The sequence below is a fragment of the Podarcis pityusensis genome (assembly GCF_964106645.2).
Source record: "Podarcis pityusensis genome assembly, chromosome: 2".
NCBI classification, from domain to species: Eukaryota; Metazoa; Chordata; class Lepidosauria; order Squamata; family Lacertidae; genus Podarcis; species Podarcis pityusensis.
The window spans coordinates 92809257-92833554 of NC_138029.1; the positions used below are offsets into that span (position 1 = coordinate 92809257).

At 41.1% G+C, this 24298-nt stretch overlaps 1 protein-coding gene across 2 annotated transcripts; it reads right to left on the reverse strand.

The window, feature by feature from the left end:
- EDEM1 (ER degradation enhancing alpha-mannosidase like protein 1) lies at nucleotides 1-23191 on the reverse strand. Of its 2 annotated transcripts, XM_080995743.1 has the most exons (12): nucleotides 22278-23164; nucleotides 16926-16998; nucleotides 15575-15678; nucleotides 13291-13462; nucleotides 12381-12564; nucleotides 10831-11005; nucleotides 7890-8010; nucleotides 6891-7061; nucleotides 6334-6407; nucleotides 5106-5202; nucleotides 4557-4742; nucleotides 1-3202 (listed from the first exon to the last, which is right to left on the reverse strand). In XM_080995743.1, the coding sequence occupies exons 1-12, from the start codon at nucleotides 22766-22768 to the stop codon at nucleotides 3113-3115; spliced, it is 1938 nt and encodes a 645-aa protein (XP_080851869.1). In that variant the 5' UTR covers nucleotides 22769-23164; the 3' UTR covers nucleotides 1-3112. The 2 variants fall into 2 exon arrangements, with proteins under 2 accessions (XP_080851869.1, XP_080851870.1); XM_080995744.1 differs by lacking the exon at nucleotides 1-3202 and having other exon boundaries at nucleotides 4607-4742; nucleotides 5123-5202; nucleotides 22278-23191.
- Between the last annotated feature and the right edge of the window lie 1107 nt (nucleotides 23192-24298).

A 24298-nucleotide genomic window follows, 5' to 3' on the forward strand; every position in this document is an offset into this window, starting at 1 on the left:
TTAAGAAATAGTATTTAATACAAATTATAATGTAAAATCTGCGTTACATTTTCCAGAACATCTGATCCTTTATAAACAGTAACGCCCTCACCCTATTAAATACATTTTGTAACAATGCCGTATTAGGCTAGGGGGAAAAAACACATATTGCACATTATGGTGAGAAATTCAGTTTGGTTTTATGAATTGGCAAGTTATCCAAGCAACGCTTAAGACTTGGTCTTAACACTAATATTGCAACAGAAGAAACTGGACACATTTTGTAACAATAAAAGGTATTTTATAGGACAGTGTTGGTAATCTTCAAATATTGAAAGACTGCTAATTTCAATATTTCACTTGGAAATTTGATCTAGTCCCTTCATATCCCCATAGATAGTGCAATCTATGTCAATATCAGGTATCTGTTTGAGTGTTCACAGCACATATTAGCATCTATGAGTGGCCTCGGACACCAGTCACTAAGGACAGATACAACCTTCTCAATATGAGATTTTATCCATACCAAAACCAATCAAAATGCTGGCTGAATCACATGGGAAAGAAGTATACTATTTTGACTAGAAGTACAAGTGTTTTGTAAGTGCCCTTAAGCCTTTAGAACTCTAGTAACCTGGTTGTTGTTGTTTTTTTAAAAAGCAAACATCTGAAACACATTACTTGGAAAAATAAGCCAAACTGTAAGTCACCATTTGGACACCCAACATTTTAGTAGGCACAAACTTTCCTAAGTTGAGTTACAAAACGTGCAATTTGCATCAAAGAGGCTACACATAGTCATAAGCGCCAATGTGGACATGCCGAAAAAGTTACACACCCAGTCGACCCCATTATGCAGACACATACATACCTTGTGACGGCATGCTTTGTTGACAACATGATTATAGCAGTGATAAACTGACTTGTTTCAGTTTGCATTTCTCATCACATCAACAGCTTATGGCCAGGATCTTTTTTCAAACAACAACAAAAACTTTGGAAATACTCAGTTTCAAAAGCAGTTCATGACTGGGGTGGGGCCCAACTGGGCCCAATAGCAAAATTCACTGTGCTAGTAAAGTACTTTGCATAAACTGCTCTATGGATTCCAGCCAATGTTGAAGTTTTCAGCTTTTTTGCTTCACACATTCCCTCCTAAAGCACACGTTCTAATTGTGAACGGTTAACATGCTCTCCTTTGCAGGATTAGTAGATGATGCCAGCCCTGTATAACTGGTCAAAAAGCCCAATCATTTTTTCCACCTGCGCTCTCCTCGTAACTCAGGAAGTGTTGCTTGACCTGAAAAGTCAGCTACTAGGTCAAACATCATAGGCATAATTTTGGAGAAAAAAAAGAAGGCCATTAAGATCTGGTCTCACCTATAGAGGTATCATGGTTTTTATAGGATTTTAATCTTCCAGAGGATTCTGAACTGTTCGCTCGCTCTTACAAATAGCAACACTGAGAAAATAGGAAGAAAGGCTGTACAGTGAAACACAAAATCTTCTAGGCAAACATAAGCCTACTTTGAGATCCCTGAGATTCATTTGTTTGCCAAAGAGATTAAGCAAGCCCTAATTATTTATTTGATAAATATTATGTAGTATTTGAAATGTGTTTTGTGAAAGCAAACATATATTATGAACTGGATTAGGTTAGGTAGTGAAACTGGTATGTACACAATGCATGGTAAAATTTGATCCAAGATGTATTGCGCTTTTCGAAGAGGAAAATGCTGATCAATAATCATATTTCAATCTACTGTAAGAATCCTCAAATGGGTTTAAATTATATTCCTGAAGGCAGGCAGATACTCTCTTCTACCTTCCCAGCCTTACTGGGGTGTGGAAGAAAGGCTTTGTTCATCAGAAACAAAGGAAGGCCTCATCTTATATCCATTTTGGTTGCCCCAAGGTTCTTCAAAAATGGTGAATATTCTTGTCACAGGAATTAAAATGGGAATCAAAGGCCAGAACATCTTTGAGGATCAGCTTCTCTCTCTACTTCTGCTATATGTATATGTAAAATACATGCCTCAAGAAGGGGCAATAATCACCTGTAAATACTCAATTCACAGTAAACGTGAAAGGAGAGTGTACAACCCTCAAACACTACTTGGGATGTTAATCTTTTATATTGTAAAAGTACAATAGTTATAAATGATTTTTAAAAGGTTATTTCTTTCTGGAAAATGAACAGCTCAAGCCCTTGCCTCTGTTCTGAAAACAGCTAAGAAGGCACTAGCTCAAAAAGCTCACATATTACAACTACAAGGAATGTAAATACTTAGATTCAGGAAGATCTCCCAGAGAGGCACAAAGCAGGAGATGAATATAAACAGAATAATGTTGTGAATGTTGGTAAATCAGCAATACAAAGTATCAGATGAGTGGCTCTGTGCATTTACACCTACTAGAAGGCACCTTTTAAAAATTACGGGTTTCAGAAACTAGTAAACTCCATACACCCTTGAATGTGCAATTCTAATTAAGAACACTGTTTTCAACATCAGCCTAGATGTTAGTCCTAAACACAGTGATGCAATATCTTGGCTAATATTGCAACAAACTGCATTTCAATTAGGACATTTCCAGCAAGACACCGAGTAAAACCAGAACCTATGGATTTTTTCATACCTGAGCAATAATTAATATTGTTTATTGCTAGTTAAATAATCTAATAATTAAGCTTGGTGAGAGAAATTGCACATTCCCTTTTTTTCCACACACACACCCTTTTTTTTATAAGAAATATATATAGGTTCTCTCCAACATTCTTATTTAGAATGCAATTAAGAGATGTGGCAAAACAGCATTTCTGATACAAGATACTTGCAATCCTTTTAAAAGGTCACCTTAGTCTATCACGTATTTTTCAGAAATACAAGCTTCAAAGTTTCACATGCGATAACGTAGCTCACATTAGGCAAAATATGCCACATCCAACTGTATTTCAGTGATAACAACTGGAGTCTAGCACGGGATCCTCTTTCCATCTTTAAACTGAATCCTTCATTACAATGAGTGGCTATTGAAATGCCTGCACCTGCTATAAGCTATGTGGCTCAAGAGACTCATCTTCAGAACAAGATGCTGCCTTGCGCCTTAAGGATTACTCCATGTGAAGAGATGTTCAGATCAAGCCCACCATCTGATCAATCTGTCTCATGTAAATACTCTTCAAAGGCAGCAAGTATCTCCTCTCATCTGGTACTCTGTTGCACTGCAAAACAGAAGGAGACATTTTTTAATAGTAGGAAGTTCACAGTAGCTTGCTTTTCAGGACTGAATCTTGTACCATTTGGATGGGAGGGCTTGATTCACACCACGCATTGCTTGGCAACATGACAAGATCAGATACTGCTCCTAACAGAAGTAAGGGAATGGGCATACTTAAATGATGAGTGTTACTTGACACATTCATATCTTAAAAGTGTGAGAAATAGTCCTCGGTACTGAAAAGTTTCCTTCAAAGCTATCCAAAACGCTGGTGAGTTTACAGGAACAAGTAGAATATCTCTGTTAAACTGCTACATTCCAGGAACATCAACTCACCCATTGTGATTCTTGGTCATGCACACAAAGCTCTCTTTTACCACTGGAAGGAACTGGTGAGTGAACTTGGCTTTACTGCTTTAAACAAAGAATCTTCTTGACTACCTGAACCAAAATGTGCTCCCCGCCCCAGAGTTTAACTGGATGGCAAAGACAATTACTGTTTTCCAGGCACGTCCAACAGATAGATCATGATCTACCGGTAGATCACTGGACGTCTGTGGTATATCATTATTAGAAGATCACTGGCTCCCCCTAAAAAAAGCTCAACATGAACCCCAAAAAAGGGGGTAGATCACTGCCAATTTTTAACTCTGAGTAGATCGCAGTCTCTTGGGAGTTGGCCACCCCTGTGTACTCGTGTGAACCAAATGAATACAGCCTTTAGTATCTACATCGTTTCTGAAAAAATCGGAGCTAGGTCTCATGTGGTTCTAGCCACAACCATTCAAGAAGGGTGCAGAATTGTGCATTAAACAAATTCAGGAAAGGACTATGAATTATAGTGTCTAAAAGAAATTTTATGTTGTTGAGATCTCATTTCTTTCTGAACATTTGGGCTTTTAATCTGCTACTGCATCTTGACCCTCGTCTAGAAAGACAAGTAACACTTATATGTATGAAACAATATGTCTTGGAGAATACTTGGACAAAGGTTGTCTGAACACTCAAGTTTGCTCCACAAAACCTTCAGATTTAGGTCCCTGCAGGCTGGAACCTAAGATTCTAAAATGGGTTTCTGATCCTCTACACCCCCTCAAAAGCTAATTATAAGATCATTCCTATTCAGCAAAACAGAAACTATTTACAGGAAAAATACATATTGCAATTGCCATCATAATATATCTGAGCAGCATCCATGGATATATTTGCTGAAAAAGCAGGCACTCCCCCCCCCCTCCCGCCCCAGGACACTCTATATTTACTGGTTACAAAATGCTTAGTTAACTGGGCAGAATTGCTTGCATTCCCTATTTCTGTACACAACTACTATACCCAAACTGGAACTGGTTTATATTTACATTAGAAGTAGAGTTGATTGCTCTAAGTTCATTTGGCTTTAGCTTTTCAGTCTTCTTCTGTTCTTCAGGGAAAGTATCTTGCCACAGTGAAACACGAAGACGCTTATCCAGCGATACTATATGCCCCTCTGTAGTAAACATATATCTATTGCCCGATTTGTGCACTGGGTTTTCTTCATCAAAAAGCTGAAACAAGAATTTTTAATGTATCCTTAATGTTTCACATTTAGCATAATATATAACAGCAATGCAGTACCACCACGTTTGCAAAACTGACACAGATCAGGAAGCAGGTTACTTTGCAGCTAGGTGCCATAAAATGTATTTTGAATATGCAATGACCAGTATAACATATTTATTACAGACTCTGCCTGCCAATGTGTTAGATACACAGATTATATTATAAAACAGTGTGTGTGTGTGTGTGTGTGTGTGTATGTATGTATACACACACCCTATGAATCATTATAAGCAGCCCCACCACTCGTTGCTAGCTTCAGTTCTAGTGAACAAGCCTGTTTTAAAACAGAAAGCCCCAAGAATACCTACCAAATACAAATATTTACATGTTTCACTGAGAAAAAAGCTTTCCATCCGATCTTCTTTGGACTTCTCTATAACATGGTGCAGAGTAGCATAGCCACATCTGAAATAAATTTTAAAAACCTCAATTATCACTAGCAAGCCACAAATGTTTTAAGAAATTAAGCCCATAGAGGGATAGCTTGGTCAATAGAACATGAGACTCTTAATCTCAGGGTCATGGAGTCAAGCCCCACATTGGGTGAAAGATTCCTACATTGCAGGGGGTTAGACTAGATGATCCTCGTGGTCCCTTCCAACTCTACAATTCTATGATTCTAACTGTATTCCAAAAGTTACTGCTATTCTTAGCTTTCTTCTAGTTACTGCTGATGGAGCAACTCTGCTCTGTCAAGCAGCACACCCCCAAGAGCAACAAGCAGGTCTTGTCCTAATATCTCACCAACACAGTGCCTCTTAGAGCCATTAGAACAAATATCCCACAACCATTAGCTTGTTCCTCTCCATAATTCAGGCTGGTAATAGTAGGAGATAGCGAGAGGGTGCTGAGAAGTGTTATGGTACAGTGACAACTAAAGAGCTTCATGCCTAAAGCCATGGGCATGCTGGGAAATATTTTCCTTGTTTGAACTCTCTTCCCTTCATCCATATGACTCCTTATGAAACTTCTCTCAGTCGTAAGAGGCAGCAGCAACCCAGTGAGTAAACCCTACTCTGTAAGACTGCTTTCTTTTCCTCTAAGACCTGCTTGTGGCCCAGAAATTCAGCAGCAGCATGTCAACTGAACACCTGAAAACAGCAGAGAGGCTTATAAACACCTTTGCTCCTCCCTATAACTCATGTATTTTTAATGCATTGTAAGCTGCCGCCTCAAGAAACTTGGTTAATAGGCAATATAGAAGTACTACACACAAAATAAAGTGAGATTTGCAAATCCAACATAGGGGCTAACACTTGAAGCACAGGTTTTTCAAGCATCCCTTGTGAGCACTGGGATCCAAGCCATAGCGTTTCTGATGTTTAAAAGCAAAGAGGTTGCTCACATGCCCGTTAGATAAGAGATTTAAAATTAATTCAATGGAAGCAAGCATATTTGTATAAACTGCCACATGCAGCTCAGTTCAGAAGAAACTTCACAAGTAACTTAAAATAAAAGGTTTCATTCAAAATTTGTCTCTATATTTTCCAATAGCTAAGCACAAGGTGATATTAAAAGTTTAGTGTGAAAACTAACTTTGCTTTTGTGTGCTTCTCCAGACTCTGAAGAATATCCATGCCTACATGGAGATAAAAGGGATTCTTTGTTGCCTAAATAAAAGGAAGGAAATAAGTGTGAAGAAATTATGCAATGCCATGTAAATAAAGGCTTAAACACTAGTAAAGCTAAATAGTTCAGCCACTAGAAAGTAAACAAACCAGATGCAAAACCATAGTTTAATGCTAGTTTGTTCTCACCAATAAGAATTTAAACAAGTTTCCAGAGTTTGGATAGTAGATCACTATGCCAATTCAAATGTTAGCATTGTGGGAGGAGGGGAGCCCCACACCCTCTACGCAAGAAAAACTAAATTACCGTACTTAACCAGTTCTTTGGATCCTGATTGTCATATCCAAACATGGAGCCCAAAATGTAATTTAAACCAATGATTCCCTTAAATCAGTGTTTCTCAAATAGAATAGATTGAATCAGTCTGAAAATATGTAATTGTATATTGGGACCACACCTCTTAAGCAGCAGCAACAAGGATACATTCATTAAGACAATTATATATAGTAAGAAACCTTTAATACCTGATAAAGAAGATATGTAGATTCTACTAACTCTGGCCTTAGGGGATAAAAGAGGACATCAGGTGCCTGTAACTGCCAGTTGTACCTCTCTGGAAGAGCTCCATATCGTTTCCATATGGCATAATAAAATGCATGGAGGCAAATAGCATCTTCTACATCACCTATTAAAACCTGAGAAGCAGCAAAATTGAAAAATTGCATAAATGTAGGACAGCTCACTGGTAATAATATAGTAACATTACCAATTTCTTTCATGGTATCGTCAGTCTCCCTAGGCCAGGAAAAGCACCAGACAATAAACCTGTTATCAGGAACGCTACTCTAAAATTGTAGCAAACATTAGCTCAGCAAAAGAACTCTGACTTTTGAAACATATAAAAGCGCTATAGCTGCTTTTGGACCAGACACCACCAAGCAAATAATAAAAATAGACTGGGAAAACCTATGTATTAGGCGCATGCTGTAATGTGCTGTAATGTGCAACTCCATGTAACATTCAATCAGCAGCAGTAGAAGCTGAATTGCTACATACCTTTTGCTGCAAAAGGAACATAACCAGTTTTACTGGAGGTGTCAGTGGTCAAGGAACCTTAGTATCTCCTTCACACACAAACCCTTTTGCGATTATCTTGTGTCTACCACTACAACCCAACATCCATTTCATCTTAAGTGCTAAGCAGCCAGCTGGCAAATTAATCCCCTGGGTATAGCCACCGGCTGTCTCACTTCCCACCTGCATGATGATGCTAACATTGCACTTCTGGAATCTGTATGGTCATACATATGCATTTTAGTTCCAGTTGTTAGACTAGTACCCACACTTGCAAGTCAACTGCACAGTGCAAGGCAAGATCAGAACTGAATATGGGGGAGTCTTTCCTACCAAATGCAAGTTTTATAGAAAGGACCAACAAAATCTGTTTTAGGTTGGGAGGCTGAGCTCCTAATAGTACACATTTTGCAAAGCTTTCTATACTTTCTCCACCAAATTGAAAATACCTGAAGCCCAGGGAAAAAAGCTTGAAGAGAATCAATCCATGTGTTCATCAACTGCCCACTGAACATATTTACATTAACATAGAGTGGTGGGTCCCCTTCACCTTCATTACAGGCTTCTCTCCTAAAAGGAATAAAAAGCAATGTTTGATTCAAAACAATATGCTTTATCATTATATGTACAAGTGGTGAACACTGAAGACAAGATTCCATTTCGCTCCTGCTTCAGCATCTCAGAAAGCGGGTTGCTTCAGCTTGGACCACTTTGATCACAACCCACTTTAGCCTAGATCCAAAGTCTCATCAAAATTTGGCCTTTGTATGACCCCTCTAACTACAACATAGAAATCAACCAACAGCTATAACTTTTTAAAAACTTTTTGACAGAAATAGATAAAAATGTGTAGGCACAGTTGTTCCTTCTGAGAGATTGAAACCTGACAAACTTTAGACAAGTGCAGGATTTTTTGTGCAAGAAGATGGAGTTTTTTAGAGTCTGGGGAATAAATTTATTTTTTAAAAAAATCTTGCATGGGTCAATTTGTGTGCAAATAACTTTTAAAAGACCTTGTAAAATTTCTAAAGGACAGATGCCAGAGTTTGAGCCTTTTGGTGAATGAATAAAATGTTGTTTTCTGCTCTACAACACCGACAGATAAAGTGAGATACATTCCCCCAAGCCCCCACATCCAGTGAACACAAGCAAAACTACCGTATTTTTCGCTCTATAACACGCACCAGACCATAACACGCACGTAGTTTTTAGAGGAGGGAAACAAGAAAAAAATATTCTAAATGAAACAGTGGTTGTATGATTTTTGTGGTTCATGCTGTGGCCACAGACATGTGATCTGACGGTGAGTTTGGGGTAGCCCAATGCAAAAATCCTGAGGATCCATGTGGATCCATGCTAAAGTCGCCCTAAAGTCGCAGGGGCGCTGGAAGTCGCAGGGGCGCTGGGGGAGTGAATGGGAAGCAAGAGAAGGAGAATGATGCCTCACTCTCTCTCTCTCTCACACACACACACACACACACACACAGAGTATCAATCCTAAAGTCGCAGGAGAGCGCAGGGGCTCTGGGAGAGTGAACAGGAAGCAAGAGAAGGAGAATGATCCCCCCCACACACACACAGAGTATCAATCCTAAAGTTGCAGGGGCGCTGGAAGTCGCAGGGGCGCTGGGGGAGTGAACGGGAAGCAAGAGAAGGAGAACAATCACACACACACACACACAGAGAGAGAGAGAGAGAGAGAGAGAGAGAGAGAGAGAGAATCAATCCTAAAGTCGCAGGACAGTGCAGGGGCGCTGGGAGTGGGAAGCAAGAGAAGGAGAACGATGCCTCACACACACACACACAGAGTATCAATCCTAAAGTCGCAGGAGAGCGCAGGGGCGCTGGGAGAGTGAACAGGAAGCAGGAGGAGGAGAATGATAGCTCAAGCACACACACACGCACACAGCCCCTACAGTGGCTAATCCAAAATCGGACAGCAAAAAACTGCAGGCAGGGACAGAGAGCATGGGGTTGTTTTAAAGCAGCCAACCCCGCTCTGCTTCTCTCCCTCCTCCCCGGCACGGCTCGCTGACAGGAGCCGCTTACACCCGCTTTGCTGTTTCAAAGCGAGCCACGGACTGCTCACAACTGCAGCAGATTCCCCTGCCATCCGTAGGCATTCGCTCCATAACACGCACAGACATTTCCCCTTACTTTCTAGGAGGAAAAAACTCCGTGTTATGGAGCGAAAATTACGGTAAGTTCTCTGTAAACTTATTCTCTGGCTGGAAGTTAGAGGCCTCATCTCCCTCTACCAACCTTATATGGAGAGTTTATAACAATCATACAGTATAGTTCACCATTATAACCCAACTTGCAGGATGGAGGGCTATGCTGAGAAAGTGTATGTACAACATACCTACAACAGTGCTCGTCAGTTTAAAGGCTTGTAAAACCTTTCAAATATGCTACAGCTCTGACTCCTCTGATGTCACCCAATCTAGGAGAGTATAGCAAAAACTAAGCAGGTGGTAGCTTAGTATAAAGCTATCACTGTGTATTAAGCATGATTATAATAATGTGGTGTGGATTGAATAAAATTATTTTTTAATTGGATCATTTTTTGGATTTTTTCCGCCCAACACAAAATAGGCAGATTTGTATTGGAAAGTTTTCCAGTGTACATCAGAAAATTTTCCAGTGCTTTAGAGAGTAATCTAATTAACATGTTTATTTTACTTACATTGAGGAAACAAAGCTGAACACATTTGAAACTGCAAAACTTGACTTATACTGTATTTGTAACTAGCGTACATTCCTGTGAAATGGAAAATATAAGCACTGGGAAACCTTCCACCCCACATCACTGTTACTATAATGCTAGAGTAGATGGCACTATATGGAGGACAGATCCTGTCCAGAGTTCTTACAATCAATGATTTGACACAGGGAAACCAAGGAAGGGGAACTAAGAGGAAAGAGGAGTAAAGAGGGGGAAATCATTTCAATTTTGTATACTTAAGGTTGCAACACAAACTGTCTGCCTGTGAGTGTAACTGACTTTCACTTACGCAACAATATTTTACCTTCCACTCCTCCTCCCTGGAGGTTGGGGGGCTCTTTGGAACAGATCTGAGTGGGGTATGGGGTATGGGGAGAGGAAGGTGAAGTCCCATTGCACAAGCAGAAATCTGCTTGTACACATCTAATTACAAGTAGGGCATGGGGATTAAGTGGTTATGCCAAAGACTGAACAACAACAACATGGGTTTGCAGAAGAATTTGAAGGTAGACAGTAAGTGTCAATTTAGTTTGTAGTAATAATCACAGTTTTTAAGTGTACATCAGAGGAACACATAATTATTCTTAAGGAAACTGATGTTCCATGTTCCAACCAGCCCAGGCAAGTTTTACAGCCTCCTGAAGATAGTAACGTAAGGAACATACCCTCGCCTTAAGTAGTTCTGAATACTCTGATAAGCATCATTGAACATCTCTAGATCTTCTTTTTCTCCAAAGAGGATGTAAGATTTCAAAAGATATTCATAGAAGGAATCTAATCCTGCTCCCAAACCACTCTGCTTTCCAACCCAGTGGCCAGTTTGAATATTCACAACATTGCCTATGAAGTAAACACAAAGACAAAGATTATCCAAGAATAGCTACATAAATTGTTGCGTTTATACACTGCTTGGCTGATAATGCTCAACATAGTATAAAATTCCTGTATAACATGAAAGAAATTACAATAAAGTGTATACAATCTCAAAAGCCAGAGGACATCAGTATAGAAGTCAAGCATTACACCCAAAAGTCTGGATGCAAAACATTCAGTATGGGAAAGCTACATCCCTTTGCATTGTCTTTTAAAAATAAAATTGTGGCTTGGGTGTTAGCGGATCTCCTTCAACAGTCTGCCAATATAAGCACTCCTAAAGGGGACTTTAAGCTTGGACTTCCCAAATCATTTCAAGAGGATTTTAGGACTATATGTTCATTAAAGTACAGTGGTACCTCCGGTTGCGGACGGAATCCGTTCCGGAGTCCCGTTCGCAACGTGAAAAGCCTGCAACCTGAAGCGCCATATCTGCACATGTGTGCAGCACGATTTGGTGTTTGTGCACATGCGTGAAGCGCGATTTAGCACTACTGTGAATGTGGCGAAACCCGGAAGTAACCCTCTCCGGTACTTCCAGGTTGCCGCAGGATGCAACCTGAAAAAACGTAACATGAAGTGGTCATAACATGAGATATGACTGTATGTGAAGCACTGAAAGTACAAGGTTTTATTAAAAACAAGCTTTGAGAACAGGGCTTGGAAGACCAACAGCACAGTTCACAAATAATTAGTCGTACATAATCCCATCTCCATTATCACGTGTGCACATAGCTGCATTCTACACCAGGTGAATTTACTGCAGTAATCAATACCCATATTTGAGTGTTTCTATAACATTGCCGTGGTGCATTATTGCAGAGATAATCATTCACTAAATTAGGGTGGCTTCACACAGTATGCAGCTAAAGTATATTCCATTGTGTGTACATGCAGCAAGGATCCCAGACAATCCCATCTCCCGATTCTGTAATATGCCTACCTATGATGCACAGCTCACAAGCAAACATTGGATGCACTAGCGTAGAAGTAAAAATTTATTCCTAATGGAGGATTTTTAGGCAATTGGGCAGAAAGGTCCCAGGGCGACCATACAAATGGTGCTGTGGTTAGTTCAGTGGTATAAGCTATCACAACTATGAAAGGACCATCTTGCCTCCCACAACTGCTCCCCTACCTTGCTGGAGGGCAGGAGAGAAAGATATCTGATTTTAAAAAAACTTGCCTTCCACCCATTGCATCTTGCCTTTGCTTTGTAAGTCAATCTGTGAGGCTCACTTGAAAAGCAGTATATAAATATCTTAAATAAGTAACTTTTCGGGATTATATTACTGTTAACAAAGTCTGTTAATTATGCAAGACCCATAAACCTATTATGCACCTAATAGTCCAGTGTCATTGCTCCTTAGACTCCAGAGTGCTTTCACAGCTCGGCGGGCAACCCATTCAAAAGTGGAATCGCCCAGAAGCCTGCTAAGAATTCCAAATTCCACCAATAAGGATCCAGCTCCTGCAGTGCAGGTCTCATTGTTGCTGCCAGAAGGAACTCCTGTTCTTAAGTTTACCTACACAAAGATAAGAAGGTTTAAATGTACATTTCTTGAAAATCAAGCAGCAATAAGGATCCAGCTCCTGCAGTGCAGGTCTCACTGTTGCTGCCAGAAGGAATTCCTGTTCTTAAGTTTACCTATACAAAGATAAGAAGGCTCAAATGTTCATTTCTTGAAAAGCAAGCAGTTATATTTCTGTCTTTTGCTTCCTTCATTTCTACCCCCTTGATAATCAAGGACAAATATAAAGTGACTTGTGTGTTTCATCAGTGTTCTGTCATGAGGTTGCATCATATTCCACAGAGAATCTGTCTTAAAGGAGTATCCAGATTAACATTAGGCATGTAAATACCCAGCCATCAAAAGACCAAGTCAGACACTGCAAAATCTTCAACATGGAACAGCTTCAGGAACACAGTCATGTTGAGGAACCAACAGCTGACCTAGGGCATCCATTAAAGCAGTTGGTTTTGACAGCAGATTTTTAAAGTGAGGGCAAAGATATTTTCCACTGTCAGGCTGTATGTTTTAACATGAGAAAGCAAGGCCTGTAAACACAGATGTACTGAGAAAGGCATTACTTCCTCCACAAAGCTGCTATACGTGGATGATATTCCAATCTAGTTTTTCAAAAAGCGGGCCTTACGTTTAATATTTAAGACCCATCTAGCCCCAGCAAGTGAAAGTAGAATGAAGTATTAAAGAAGGTTCCGTGAAAACTGTTCTTCATGGCACACTTACCCGAGGATATGGAATTCCTGTTTTGGTGTTCTCAAAAGCAGGTAACAGTCTTACAGCCAGGTCATGAGCCATATGCAAGAGCTCATTATCATAGCCCTTAATAGTCATATCCCCAAAAGGCTGCCTGGCATCTGTTATGATGATATGGGCTGAAAGCAGGCTTCCCAAAACCCTGTAAGAGAAAGTTTTAAAAGAGACAATATATAATTTGCTACATTATGTGTAATGTACAGCATATCAGTTATCAAAGTTAGGTTCAAGCTGAAGATCAAATAGAACATTAGCTTATATCAGGAGTGGGGAACATTTTTCAGTCTGAGCGCTGCAACCATCCTGGGCAACGTTCCAATCACCTCCATCCATGGAAGCAAGGGTCATCATGAGAATTCAAGGACACATACTAGTCAAGCAAAAAGCACACTGAGGGCTGTGGCCCGGGGGAAAGGGGTGAAGGAAGTTCCATGGACAAAGAGAGGCCTGGCTGAGAGAGACATTTAGGCCTTGGGCCCAAACCACATTCTGTACTCTTCAACTGAAAGATCAACATGTAAGATGCAGAGCATCTTAATCTGCTTCTTGAGCTATTTCACATCAGTTTTGTCTACCAGCACAGAATTCAGAAAAATCTGCTGTCATTTACTTGCCCGGTTTCCTACTATCACAATGTCTTAATACTAATTTTGTCATGTCCAAACACAATATAAATTGTTTTATGTTTATTCTGCACACCATCCCATGCTCGGCAATATTCCGAGCTTGCATATCCTGAGCGAGGACACATCTGTGATTGTAGTCTCAGCTAACAAGGAAATACCAAGTACAGTAAAGTTGAATTAATTAATTTAAGTGCAGGACCTAAATTGAGCTTTCAGCATCTAGTTAGCCTCTAAAAAGGCTCTGAAAATTATTGGCTAACACTGAAAATTCCAAGCCAGGATGCAAATCACTGTGATAGGTTTATATATCTCCACTAATCTATAAACTTGCTGTTTCTAAATTATTATTTTTTCAAAACCCTCAATAGAAAGTCCTCTTAAGTAAAAAAAAAATCACTAGAACAGATTACAAACCTTTGCTCTATCTTTCTTATAAAGAAGCCAATGCCAAAATGCTGGCAATTTGCTTAGCTGCAAGAGGCAAAATAGATATATCATGACTCAAATGCATTGACACATTCTTTTTATTTAACTAAACATAAGTAAACAAAAGGCAAAGCACAAAAAGGCAAGACTTGACAACATTTAAGCAATGAAGTAGTCACAACTGAGGGGTAAGGAACAAAAAGGGTATGTTAATTTCAGTGGTTAATTTCAATTCTGCCAGTTATAGGTATTTCTTGCTTTTGAGTATCTGAATGTGGTTAAAATTGCAGGTGTTGGAAACAGAGTTGAATGTGGCAAGTTTGCTGTTCTCGAAGCACAGTGGAGTTCTATAACAAAATTAATTGACAAACTGAGGAGTACATGCATGAGTACTTCTGCACACAGCATGCAGTAAAAAGACTAATAAGCAGGACTATTTTTCAGGGGGAACCTGCCAGAACTGAGTTCCGGCACCTCTAAGGTGGGCATCCTTGCCATTCTAAGAGAACAAGGGAGGTGTTCATGGTGAGTTCTGGCATCTCTTTTTCTAGAAAAATGGTTGTTTAGCTGTTTAGTCATGTCCGACTCTTCGTGACCCAATGGACCAGAGCAAGCCAGGCACTCCCTTGTCTTCCACTGCCTCCCGCAGCTCGGTCAAAGAAAAATAGCACTGCTAATAAGGGCAGTCACCAAGATGCAAAGCAGCACCCCAACTTGTAGTGTCTTTTTTAAAAAGAAAAATGAGAGTGCAAAAAGAGGATGTTGTAGGGAGGGAGATACTGTTGTATGCTCCATTCATACAGCACAGCAGCATGATTTGTACTGTACAGCAAAAAGTTTTGTAACTCTCTGTAGTAGATGGTTACAGTTTTACTAAGCACTTTGCTCCTAAGGAACTTCATGCATGTCCTCCTCTGCTTTGACTTCAGGGGTAAGGACAAAAAATATTGCTAGACATTTAATATTAAGAGGGCTAAAATTATTGTCAGTTCCCTGCTGGTGTTTGTTTATAATAAAAAGTGGGTCCTCTTTAACCCTCTATTTTGCTTTAGTGACATTCTTTCTTCTATCACTCAAAATTGCCAATTTATTACACTATGTTGTGAGACAACAAGCAAGCATAAATTAACTGTCTTCTGAAAATGTGATAAATTTAGTTGGTGCTCACATACAATGCTCTCAGATTTCAAGTGGCAACCTACCTAATTGTTGCTTCAAAAACTTGGACGGTTGAATCTGTGTCAAACGATACTGTGTCTATCACTAGTTTCACTGCTTTCTGGAACTCTGAAGAATTTCCCATTACCTTTAAGGCAAAACATAATTATCAGATTAAATAATCACAAGTCTTTGTACTAGCTGTTTAAAATGTTTAAAAACAAAAATTAAATATCAGGCATTACTAAAAATCGTAGAAATTTCCACTGTCACATTTCCTAAATCCCAATAATATTTCAGGACCTCGAAAGGTACCGTCCTAAGAACAACAAAGTATTAGAACACAAAGCACCATAATTTAAGTGTGATGGTTTAGTAAGGTGTATGATTTATGAAAAGAAAAAAAAACCAAATGCAACAAAACTATGCCCTATACAAAGTTTCAAAGTATAAGAAAACAACTTCCAGGGTTAAATGTCTAACTGTCTAAACAACACCATGTAGAGAAGCTATAGTGATTTGTCCAAGCTAAAAGCAGGCTCTAACACTAATACAAATGGTGATGGAGTTAAAATAATCAGAATGCAATGGCACTGGGTTAATTCCACAAGGAAGAAAATGATACAAAAGTCTACTGTGGCATGGATCTTAATAACAGTCAATAATTAGGGTGGTTATAAAAATATCAGATGTGTTGAATCGAGCTTGCTTGACGGAATTAATTTCCTTTTTTTAAAAAAAAACCTTCCTCAGTTAAGAAAACTACCTTGGCAGCAAGACATTCAATTCCAACTGCTTACAATTGACTCCACTCTGCTCCATAGAGTCTGCTGGCACATATAATCAAATTTCTCACTGCTTGTGACTATCAACAAAGCCAGACATGAACTGAAGCCAATAGATCCCTTTTCCCTGAATAAGGGAGTTCCGTTTCCAGCAGAAGAGAACTCAGGAAAGGGGAGTTATCTAAGGGGAAGATGTTGGCACCTGTCTGTCTCGAGAGACAATGGAGTGCACCTCCTGGGGTGAAATCAAACTCCTTCGTTAACAGCGACGCGGTGACCTCCCAGGGCGCAAGCCTGGGCAGTGTGTATGGAGGTCCTGGACTGCCTACAAAACAAGACGACCTTCTCGGCCTCACTGATGTGGTCCAAAGAAAGCAGAGCAATACACCTGGCACCAGCCTGGCTGCAGGAGTTGCCAGAAGGAGGTGTACAAGGCACCATCCAACCATCTTAGGGACTCCACTCCGGATTTGAATAGTATGGGTCTTTGCCCAGAAGACATGTGTGTTAATCAAGGCAAGGCAGGAAAACAAGAGGTGCATGTGTGGGGTTGTAACTACTTTTGATCATTTTTTCTTTTTCCAGTAATTAAAAAACATTTTAAACTCACTGCTAGGGTATCCAATGCATCAATCAGAGTAAGCGAGTAGTTTCCCAGGACATCATTGATATTCAGATTTGAACTGAAATAAAGTCAGTTTAGAAGTTAGTTCTATCAGATTTTTTACAAGTTAGTTCAAGAATGTAGTCTATAAATCTTGTAGCCTGATACTAAGCTTGATTATCTGGATGAGAGTCTTAAAGAATTTAATGGGATGTATTCCCAGCTAAGTACCCAAAGGATTGCAGCCTTGGCCCCATAACATAGATGCAGTATTAGCACACTCCTACAGTTAATCAGTCTACTGTCATGTTATACTTTTAATTCAGTCATATGCAATTTCTTTCATAGTAAGGCAAAGATGCAACATGCGTCTACAGTCGGACCTTGAATCTCGAACGCTTTGGCTCCCGAACAAATCAGCTCCCAAATGATCGAAACCCGGAAGTGAGTGTTCCGGTTTTCAAACGATTTTTGGAAGCTGAAGGTCCGACGAGGCTTCTGCTGCTTCCAATTGGCTGCAGAAGCTTCCTGCAGTCAATCAGAAGCCGCGCTTTGGTTTTCGAACGTTTTGGAAGTCGAATGGACTTCCGGAACGGATTCCGTTTGACTTCCAAGGTACGACTGTAATAGGACACGTAGTCTAACAAAGTCAGAAATAGGATATACCGGTAAGTGAACTACGGTAGGCCTAGGTATTTTGACTTGATGGACTGGGCACATCTGAAATTAAAGTGACACAAATATCTAGAAGCTATACTACTGTCTGTATAATCGAGTGAATAAACATATACAAGTCTAAACTTGGAGATGCAATTTCAGATACTTGTTGAACTATGAGCAAATTAGCACATCAGAAAATTGTTCATTCTTTTTCTAAATTAAATTAAAAAGAATTCTTGTTATAAGGCTTGATACAAAAAGCAGGACAGGATTATTGTGCCACATCTTCTCACTGAGCACTCTGCTGTTTAAAACAAAACAAAAACTGGTGCTCTCCAGATGTTGCAGAATACAAGTCCCATAACCTTTTGTCATGCTGTCTGCTGCTGAGAAAAAGTTGCTGTCAAAAATAGCTAGAGGACACCAGGTTGTTGAAGGGTGGATTAGGGTATATATACTCAGGATCAAAACACAATTGCTTATTTCTTTAGACACACAATCAATAACAAGGCTGTAAAAGGGTGTATTTTTCCTTCTTTCAAAGTGTATGTAGGGATTAGGATGGGATCCAAAGAAAGTACAAATACATACACCCAGAGCTTAGCATGCTGTTTTTGCTACAGCGACCACTGAAGTGAGAAGCCACTGTTCAATTTAAGTTACCTTGTCTCCTTGTGAGAACTATTTAATCAAAACAGCAAGTAAGCTCTCTCATCTTTTTTTATGAACTTTTCTCTATTCTTCAACCCAGTCTTATAGTCTTAACTAGGCCCCAAAATGTGGCAGAAATGCATGATTTTCTAAAAGTAACTTGAAATATCCATACAATTGCTCAAATTTGAGGCTGTTATACAAACATCTGCGTGCCAGTTAAGTCTCAAAGTCAGAAAAGGAAGTAGCTCAAAACTGGTAGACAAGAAACACAGAAGCTGCTTGCAGTGAAAACAGATTTTACAAAGCAAGAATAGCTAGGAACATGAATACAGCCATGATATAGACTATTTTGACAAAAGTAGGCAGCTATGTTTATAAATACAACATTTAAGCTTCCTTCCCTTTTTCAAGAACTGGAATAAAGTTACCGATGTAACCTTCAAATTACTGGATTTAGTCTACAACCAGCATTCAACACTTCAAGATATTTTAAAGTTTTGAGTAGATACTTAATATTTTGAAAATATGTTGATTTGTTTTAGGAAATAAAAAAAAGAGAGAGAACAGATGTCTTGGAGAAGAGATGTCTTTCTCCAAGAACACAGTGTTCTTTGGACCCAAAGCACCATTCAAAATTCAACAAGATGGCAAAGGTTGACAACATCAGCTTGTTCATTATGAAAGCTTTAAGATTTACTCTGATGTTTCTCAACCCTGACAAAAACTACCCTAAAAGCACTTTCTAAGCATAAAATTAGATTTTCCTTACTGGTGCATCTGTTGAGAAATAGCCACACAGGCAATTATAAATATAATCTGGAAAGACAGAATGGGTGAAGTCCACACAGTATTATATAACTTTATATGAAATAAAATTTTAAGCTCAAATTGCTCTGCTAGCACAGGCCTATTTGTTCAAGTGATACATAGCAAAGAGCCAAAATTAAATCTCCAAATAATGTTCAGGCTAGGTCTAATTGATTTTCCCATGTGCTTCACATATGTAACTGTGATCCTGATCAAATTACAGAATATCAAGCTCACATTGATTCCATCTTTGTGTAAGTACCTGTCTTACTTAATTTAGGATGTTGGGCAGAAGGCTATATTTATAGTGTAGCTTTTATATAAAATTTAATCCAATTATTAGACAATACATATTCCAATAAAACATGGATTATTTTGTATTCAAAATGTTTTTTTAAAATCTGCCATTCAAAAGGTTCATTACCGAAGGCTCCTGATTAAACTTAGCAGTGATAATAGGACATATAATCTTATAGATCACTGAACCGTTTTTTTAAAAAGGAAGCAGCAAGTAGACTAAATGGATAGTTCTCACAACAGATGTATGTAAGAAGTGAGGCTCCCTCAAGGATCCATTTTGTGCTTTTTCATAATGACCTGGACTCTGGCACAGTCAGGTCAAATTATTAAGGGTGGTAAAAAGAAAAAGGGACCACGAAGAGCTCCAAAAAGGTATTTCTCCAAACAGGACAATGTCAAATGCAGTTCAGTTTAAGTGTAAACTGATGCATAGCAAGGCAAAAAATTATACCCACCAAAAATATACACACCAATGGTGAGCTAGTGATGACTGACCAGGAAAAAAGGTACTGAGGTTGTGGTGGGTAGCTCAGTTAAAATGTTGAGCTGGTGTGTAACCGTTGTGAAAGAGGTAGATTCTGTATTAGAGATCAAAATAAAACTGCCAATATTGTACTGCCTTTATACAAGCTTATGGTGCAACCACGTTTGGAATATTATATACAATTCTGATTCACACTTTTTTTAAAAAAAATGCGTAATTAGAAAAGGTGCGGAAAAAGGCAACCACAGTGACTAGGGGTTAAAGCAATTCCCCTACAACTTTTGGGGCTCTTCAAATTAGAAAAATAGATGGGGGAGGAAGACACGATAAAATGCACAAAATTATGCGGTGTGTTGAAAGAGGATAGGGAGAAGAAGGTGCCACAAGAATTACACCTCCATAAACAATCCTAGAACCCATCCAGTGACACTCAGGACAGAAAAATTTACCACTTTAGACACACAGCAGATTCAGTAACAGAGTCAGGAACTTGGGTGGCTTTAAAAGGGGATTAGACAAATTCATGGAGGATAAGGCAATAAACGGTTACTAGTGATGATGGCTACATACTAGAATCAAAGGCAAATACCAGTTGCTGGGAAATCATGAGCAGGAGAGGCCCTGGATGCAGGATTAAAGGACTTTGATCTGATCAAGAAGGTGTTTCTTTATGTCCTTAGGTGTGTCTGTGTTGACTAAAAGCTTTTGTGATCTTATTTACCAAGTGTCATTTCAAGGCTCACTTACAAATAAGCTTGCAGGAAAGCATAAAGAATATGGCATGTAGATTTACTAGCAAACATGTTGAAGTTGTGTTAGTTAAACAATCCACATCACTGAACTGCACAAATCAGTTAACTGCTACTGCATATATCTTACTTAACCTGTAGCCATTAGACAACAGAAAGAGACCTATACAGGAAGGACAATGTATAGCTGCAGGAAACCGAGAGGCACCAGGAATCTATTAGTAGCAACCAAAGCTTTAGCAGCAAAGTTAGTCTTTGCAACCAAGGGAAACCCCACTGTCGACTGCATCTCCCTCCCAGGAGGAATGAAGCAATGCTCATGCAATTTTTGAAGCACTCTGCGATTTTTAAGACTGCAAACAACATGTAAGATGGCATCACTGGGTGCAACATAGTTGGGTCTGACACTTCTGTAAGAATAAGATCTGATAAAAGAAACTAGAGGAAACCAATAGCTGTCACACTCCAACTGTCACCTTTGCACTTTGGAAAGAGTACACATATGCAGTCACTACATAGCTCTTGTGACTGTTCAGTTTTATTGTTTCTGAAAGACTGTTTTTCCTATCCGCAGCCGTAACTTTACTGCCAGTTTCACTTCTCCTAAATCCGAACCTTCCCATCTCAAAAACAAGCTCCATGTTTTCACCTTAAACTCTGCTCCCCACCCATTTCTACGTGCAGGGACCATTCAACACTGTTGTTGTTGGTTTTCCCTTTAGCACTGCAACTGGAGTTAGCATCAATACATCCCTACCTTTGGGTTCCCAGACCAACCTAGGGTTCTTACACTCACCGTAGTTACAGTCATAGCTCCACATCGATACAAGACGGCTGGGGCAAGAACAGAGCAGGATTTAGGTTTGATGAGGCCCTAAGCTACTGAAGTTAATGTGGCCCTTTATATGTCCAGCTATCCTTTGTCAAGACCCATTACTTGCATCATAGGAGTCTACACAACACAAAACTCTGTTGCTGTATGTAGGTTTTATTTTTTTATTTTTTTTATCTTATACTGTATTTTGGAAATGTACACCCATATTATTTTTCCTTTAAATTTTTTGGTGGCCCCCAAGAGAGTGGGGCCCTAAGCTATAGCTTGTTTAGCTTATACATAAATCTGGCACTGGGCAAGAAATGGGAACACATACTAATACCTATACTGTATGATGCCTAAACCACAGAGGTGGTAGTTGCTATCAGCTTCAAATGGTCTCCCTTTCAACTTGCTCCCAAGGGCCTATGGCAGCATATCCCATAACCTGTTCCCTCCACCCCCCCAAAAAAAGAAAATACTCTTTGAAAGGTGATTCAAAGTCTCCCTGCTTTAAGTCCCTAAGTTGCTCCACTCTTACTTTCTCGTCGAGTTCAAGTTCACCCGCTGAAACAGATGGGACAAGGTTTTCACAAACACCCACCGAAAACTCTCAAGTCCTCTTTTCCCCTCTTAACTCCATTCTTTTGCCAACAGCCCAGGTAGACCACGTCCAATTCCCTCTCCCTGCCCGATCTCCAAATTCTCTTTTCTCTCTCTCTCTCATCCTCTCGAAGCAAGCAGGAGGGCCTACAGCCTGGACTGCGGTGCCCCTGAGCACGAGCAGAGCGCGCACCCCACCCAGACCGTGGGACGGGCGTCGCGGGGGGCAGAGGAGGGCGGGGTGCCGAGCCCCGGAAAAAAGAGTCTCCCTCGCGAAGGCTACTCACGGGTCGGCTCGGTCGGGCCCCCTCCCGCTGCACTCGATGGGGTTCAGCTCGTCCTGGGGGAAAGCGTGCGCCATGTAGTTGTCGTAGCCGAAGGCGAACATGCCGCGGGCGGCGTCGCGGAGCTGCGCGCGGAGCTGCGGAGGGAAGGCGCGGCTGTAGCGCTGCTCGTACTCGTCGCCGCCGCCAACACCGACGACCCTCCTGGGGGGCGACGAGGAGGCGGCGCCGCTACCGGCTCCCCAGGCCTTGCCCAAGAAGGAGGCCCAGTGCGGGGCGACCAAGCCGGCGTCGAAGCAGCGCGCGTCCGAGAGCGGGGAGGCTCCGGCTCCGCCACTGCTGCCGCCGCCGCCGCCGCCTCCCTCCGGCGGGCTGCAGGAGAGGCCCCGCAGGCGCTGGTGGTAGAAGCCCAGGCTGGGCCCCGCCAGCCACAAGAGCGCGTGCCCGGCCAGCTTCAGCGCCACCAGCGCCAGGACCAGCGACCGCCATTGCATGGTCGGAGCCGTCAGCAGCGGCGGCGGCGGTAGCACCACGGCGGCCACCGCGCGCCCCTTTCACGCGCATACTTCAAGCGGAAGCTCCGCGCCTGTCGGAGGAGGGGACCGCGGAGGGGGGAAGCGCGCAGCCTCCCCGCCCCTCAGACTCCTCCTCCTCCTCCTTCCCACGTATCCTTGGCAGAAACAATAACACGTCTCCTTTAAGGGCCGACGGGTGTGAAGAGGCGCGAGAGGGGGGTGTTGCCGAGATGGGGAGGAGGAGGAGGAGGATTGTGACAGGGCCGTGTCGGAGTCACCGTTGCCGCCGTCATCACGCGGAGACGGCGGCGCAGCGTTTCACGCCCGTCCCCGCTCACATAAGGTTTCTTTCCGAGAAGCGGTCGAAGGAAGATGATGACAACAACAACGCAAGCCTTGGAACTGACGTGGCGAGCCACGATTTCACCCAGCCGAAGCGGTTAGCCAATCAGAGGGCCGGGAGTGTTGCCCTTGGGTGCACTCGGCGCGGCCGTCCTGGTGACGAGCGTGAAGGGAAGCGCTGCCGCCGCTAGAGGGAGTGCTTGCGTTTTACCTTAGTTTGTACAGCTGCTGTAAACAAGGGACTGTTGAAACGTGTTGTTTTTCCCCACCTCCCCCTTTTGAATTGTGTTTGGTAAAGAGCTGAATACCTTTTATTCCTCCCACCTGTTTGATTGCTTCACGCACTGGGGTTTGAATCACGCCCCTAACCCCAGTTATGATGCTGGGATAACAAGTTGTTTTGTTTGTTAATTTGACAGCTGGTGGAAGTGATTTCATAGAACCACAGAATTGCAGAGTTGGAAGACAGCTCCAAGGGTCCTATAGTCCAGCCCCCTGCAATGCGGGGATCCCAACTAAATCATACACGACCGATTTACGGACTGCCTTCCAATTTGGGGGTGTGGCACCTGCTTCTTTTGTCCCTTTTCGAGAGAAGGTGTGACACGGCTTTTTGCTGGTTTGGAAGGGGGGCAGGTCGCACCATTTAAAAATCTCTATAAAACCAAATTTTTTAATGTATAAATTGTTTAAAAAATATGTAGACTCTACTGTACAGCTTCAATCGCTCTTTAAAAGATAAGACATAAAAAGTGGTTGGGGGCAAAATTAGCATGTGGAGGGATTTTTAATCAACTTTCAAAATAGTGTTGAAACGCTTTCGTAAGAGTGCTTTTTAAAATGGAAACGAAAGGATTTCTTAGCACAAAGTACAAGATAGATTTTAAAAATTAAGACGCTAATAAAATGGCAAAGGCTGCCAAGTACAGATGCATGTTGATAGTCTCGCGTGACCAGTAAGTCACTGCACACATCAAAACCATACCTCTTTAAAAAGACTGGAAAGTACTGCTAAGGCTACCTACACCTGTGGAAAGTGAGCTTTTATCTTTGCCCTACACCCGTGGGGGCGGGAGCAGTGATGGAAGCAGGTTACTGTTTATGTCATGAGTAAAGAGAGGGAACCAAGTGTGGCAATTCCAGAGTAAACCCTGCAATTTTGCATCC

Excerpts from the sequence above, each read along its gene's own strand:
- EDEM1 (XM_080995743.1), bottom strand. The coding sequence starts at position 22,768 with ATGCAATGGCGGTCGCTGGTCCTGGCGCTGGTGGCGCTGAAGCTGGCC. Across the intron at positions 6,408-6,890 it reads CTACATATCTTCTTTATCAG|GCAACAAAGAATCCCTTTTA; the intron begins GTATTAAAGGTT and ends CCTTTTATTTAG. Across the intron at positions 4,743-5,105 it reads CATGTAAATATTTGTATTTG|CTTTTTGATGAAGAAAACCC; the intron begins GTAGGTATTCTT and ends TTCTTGTTTCAG.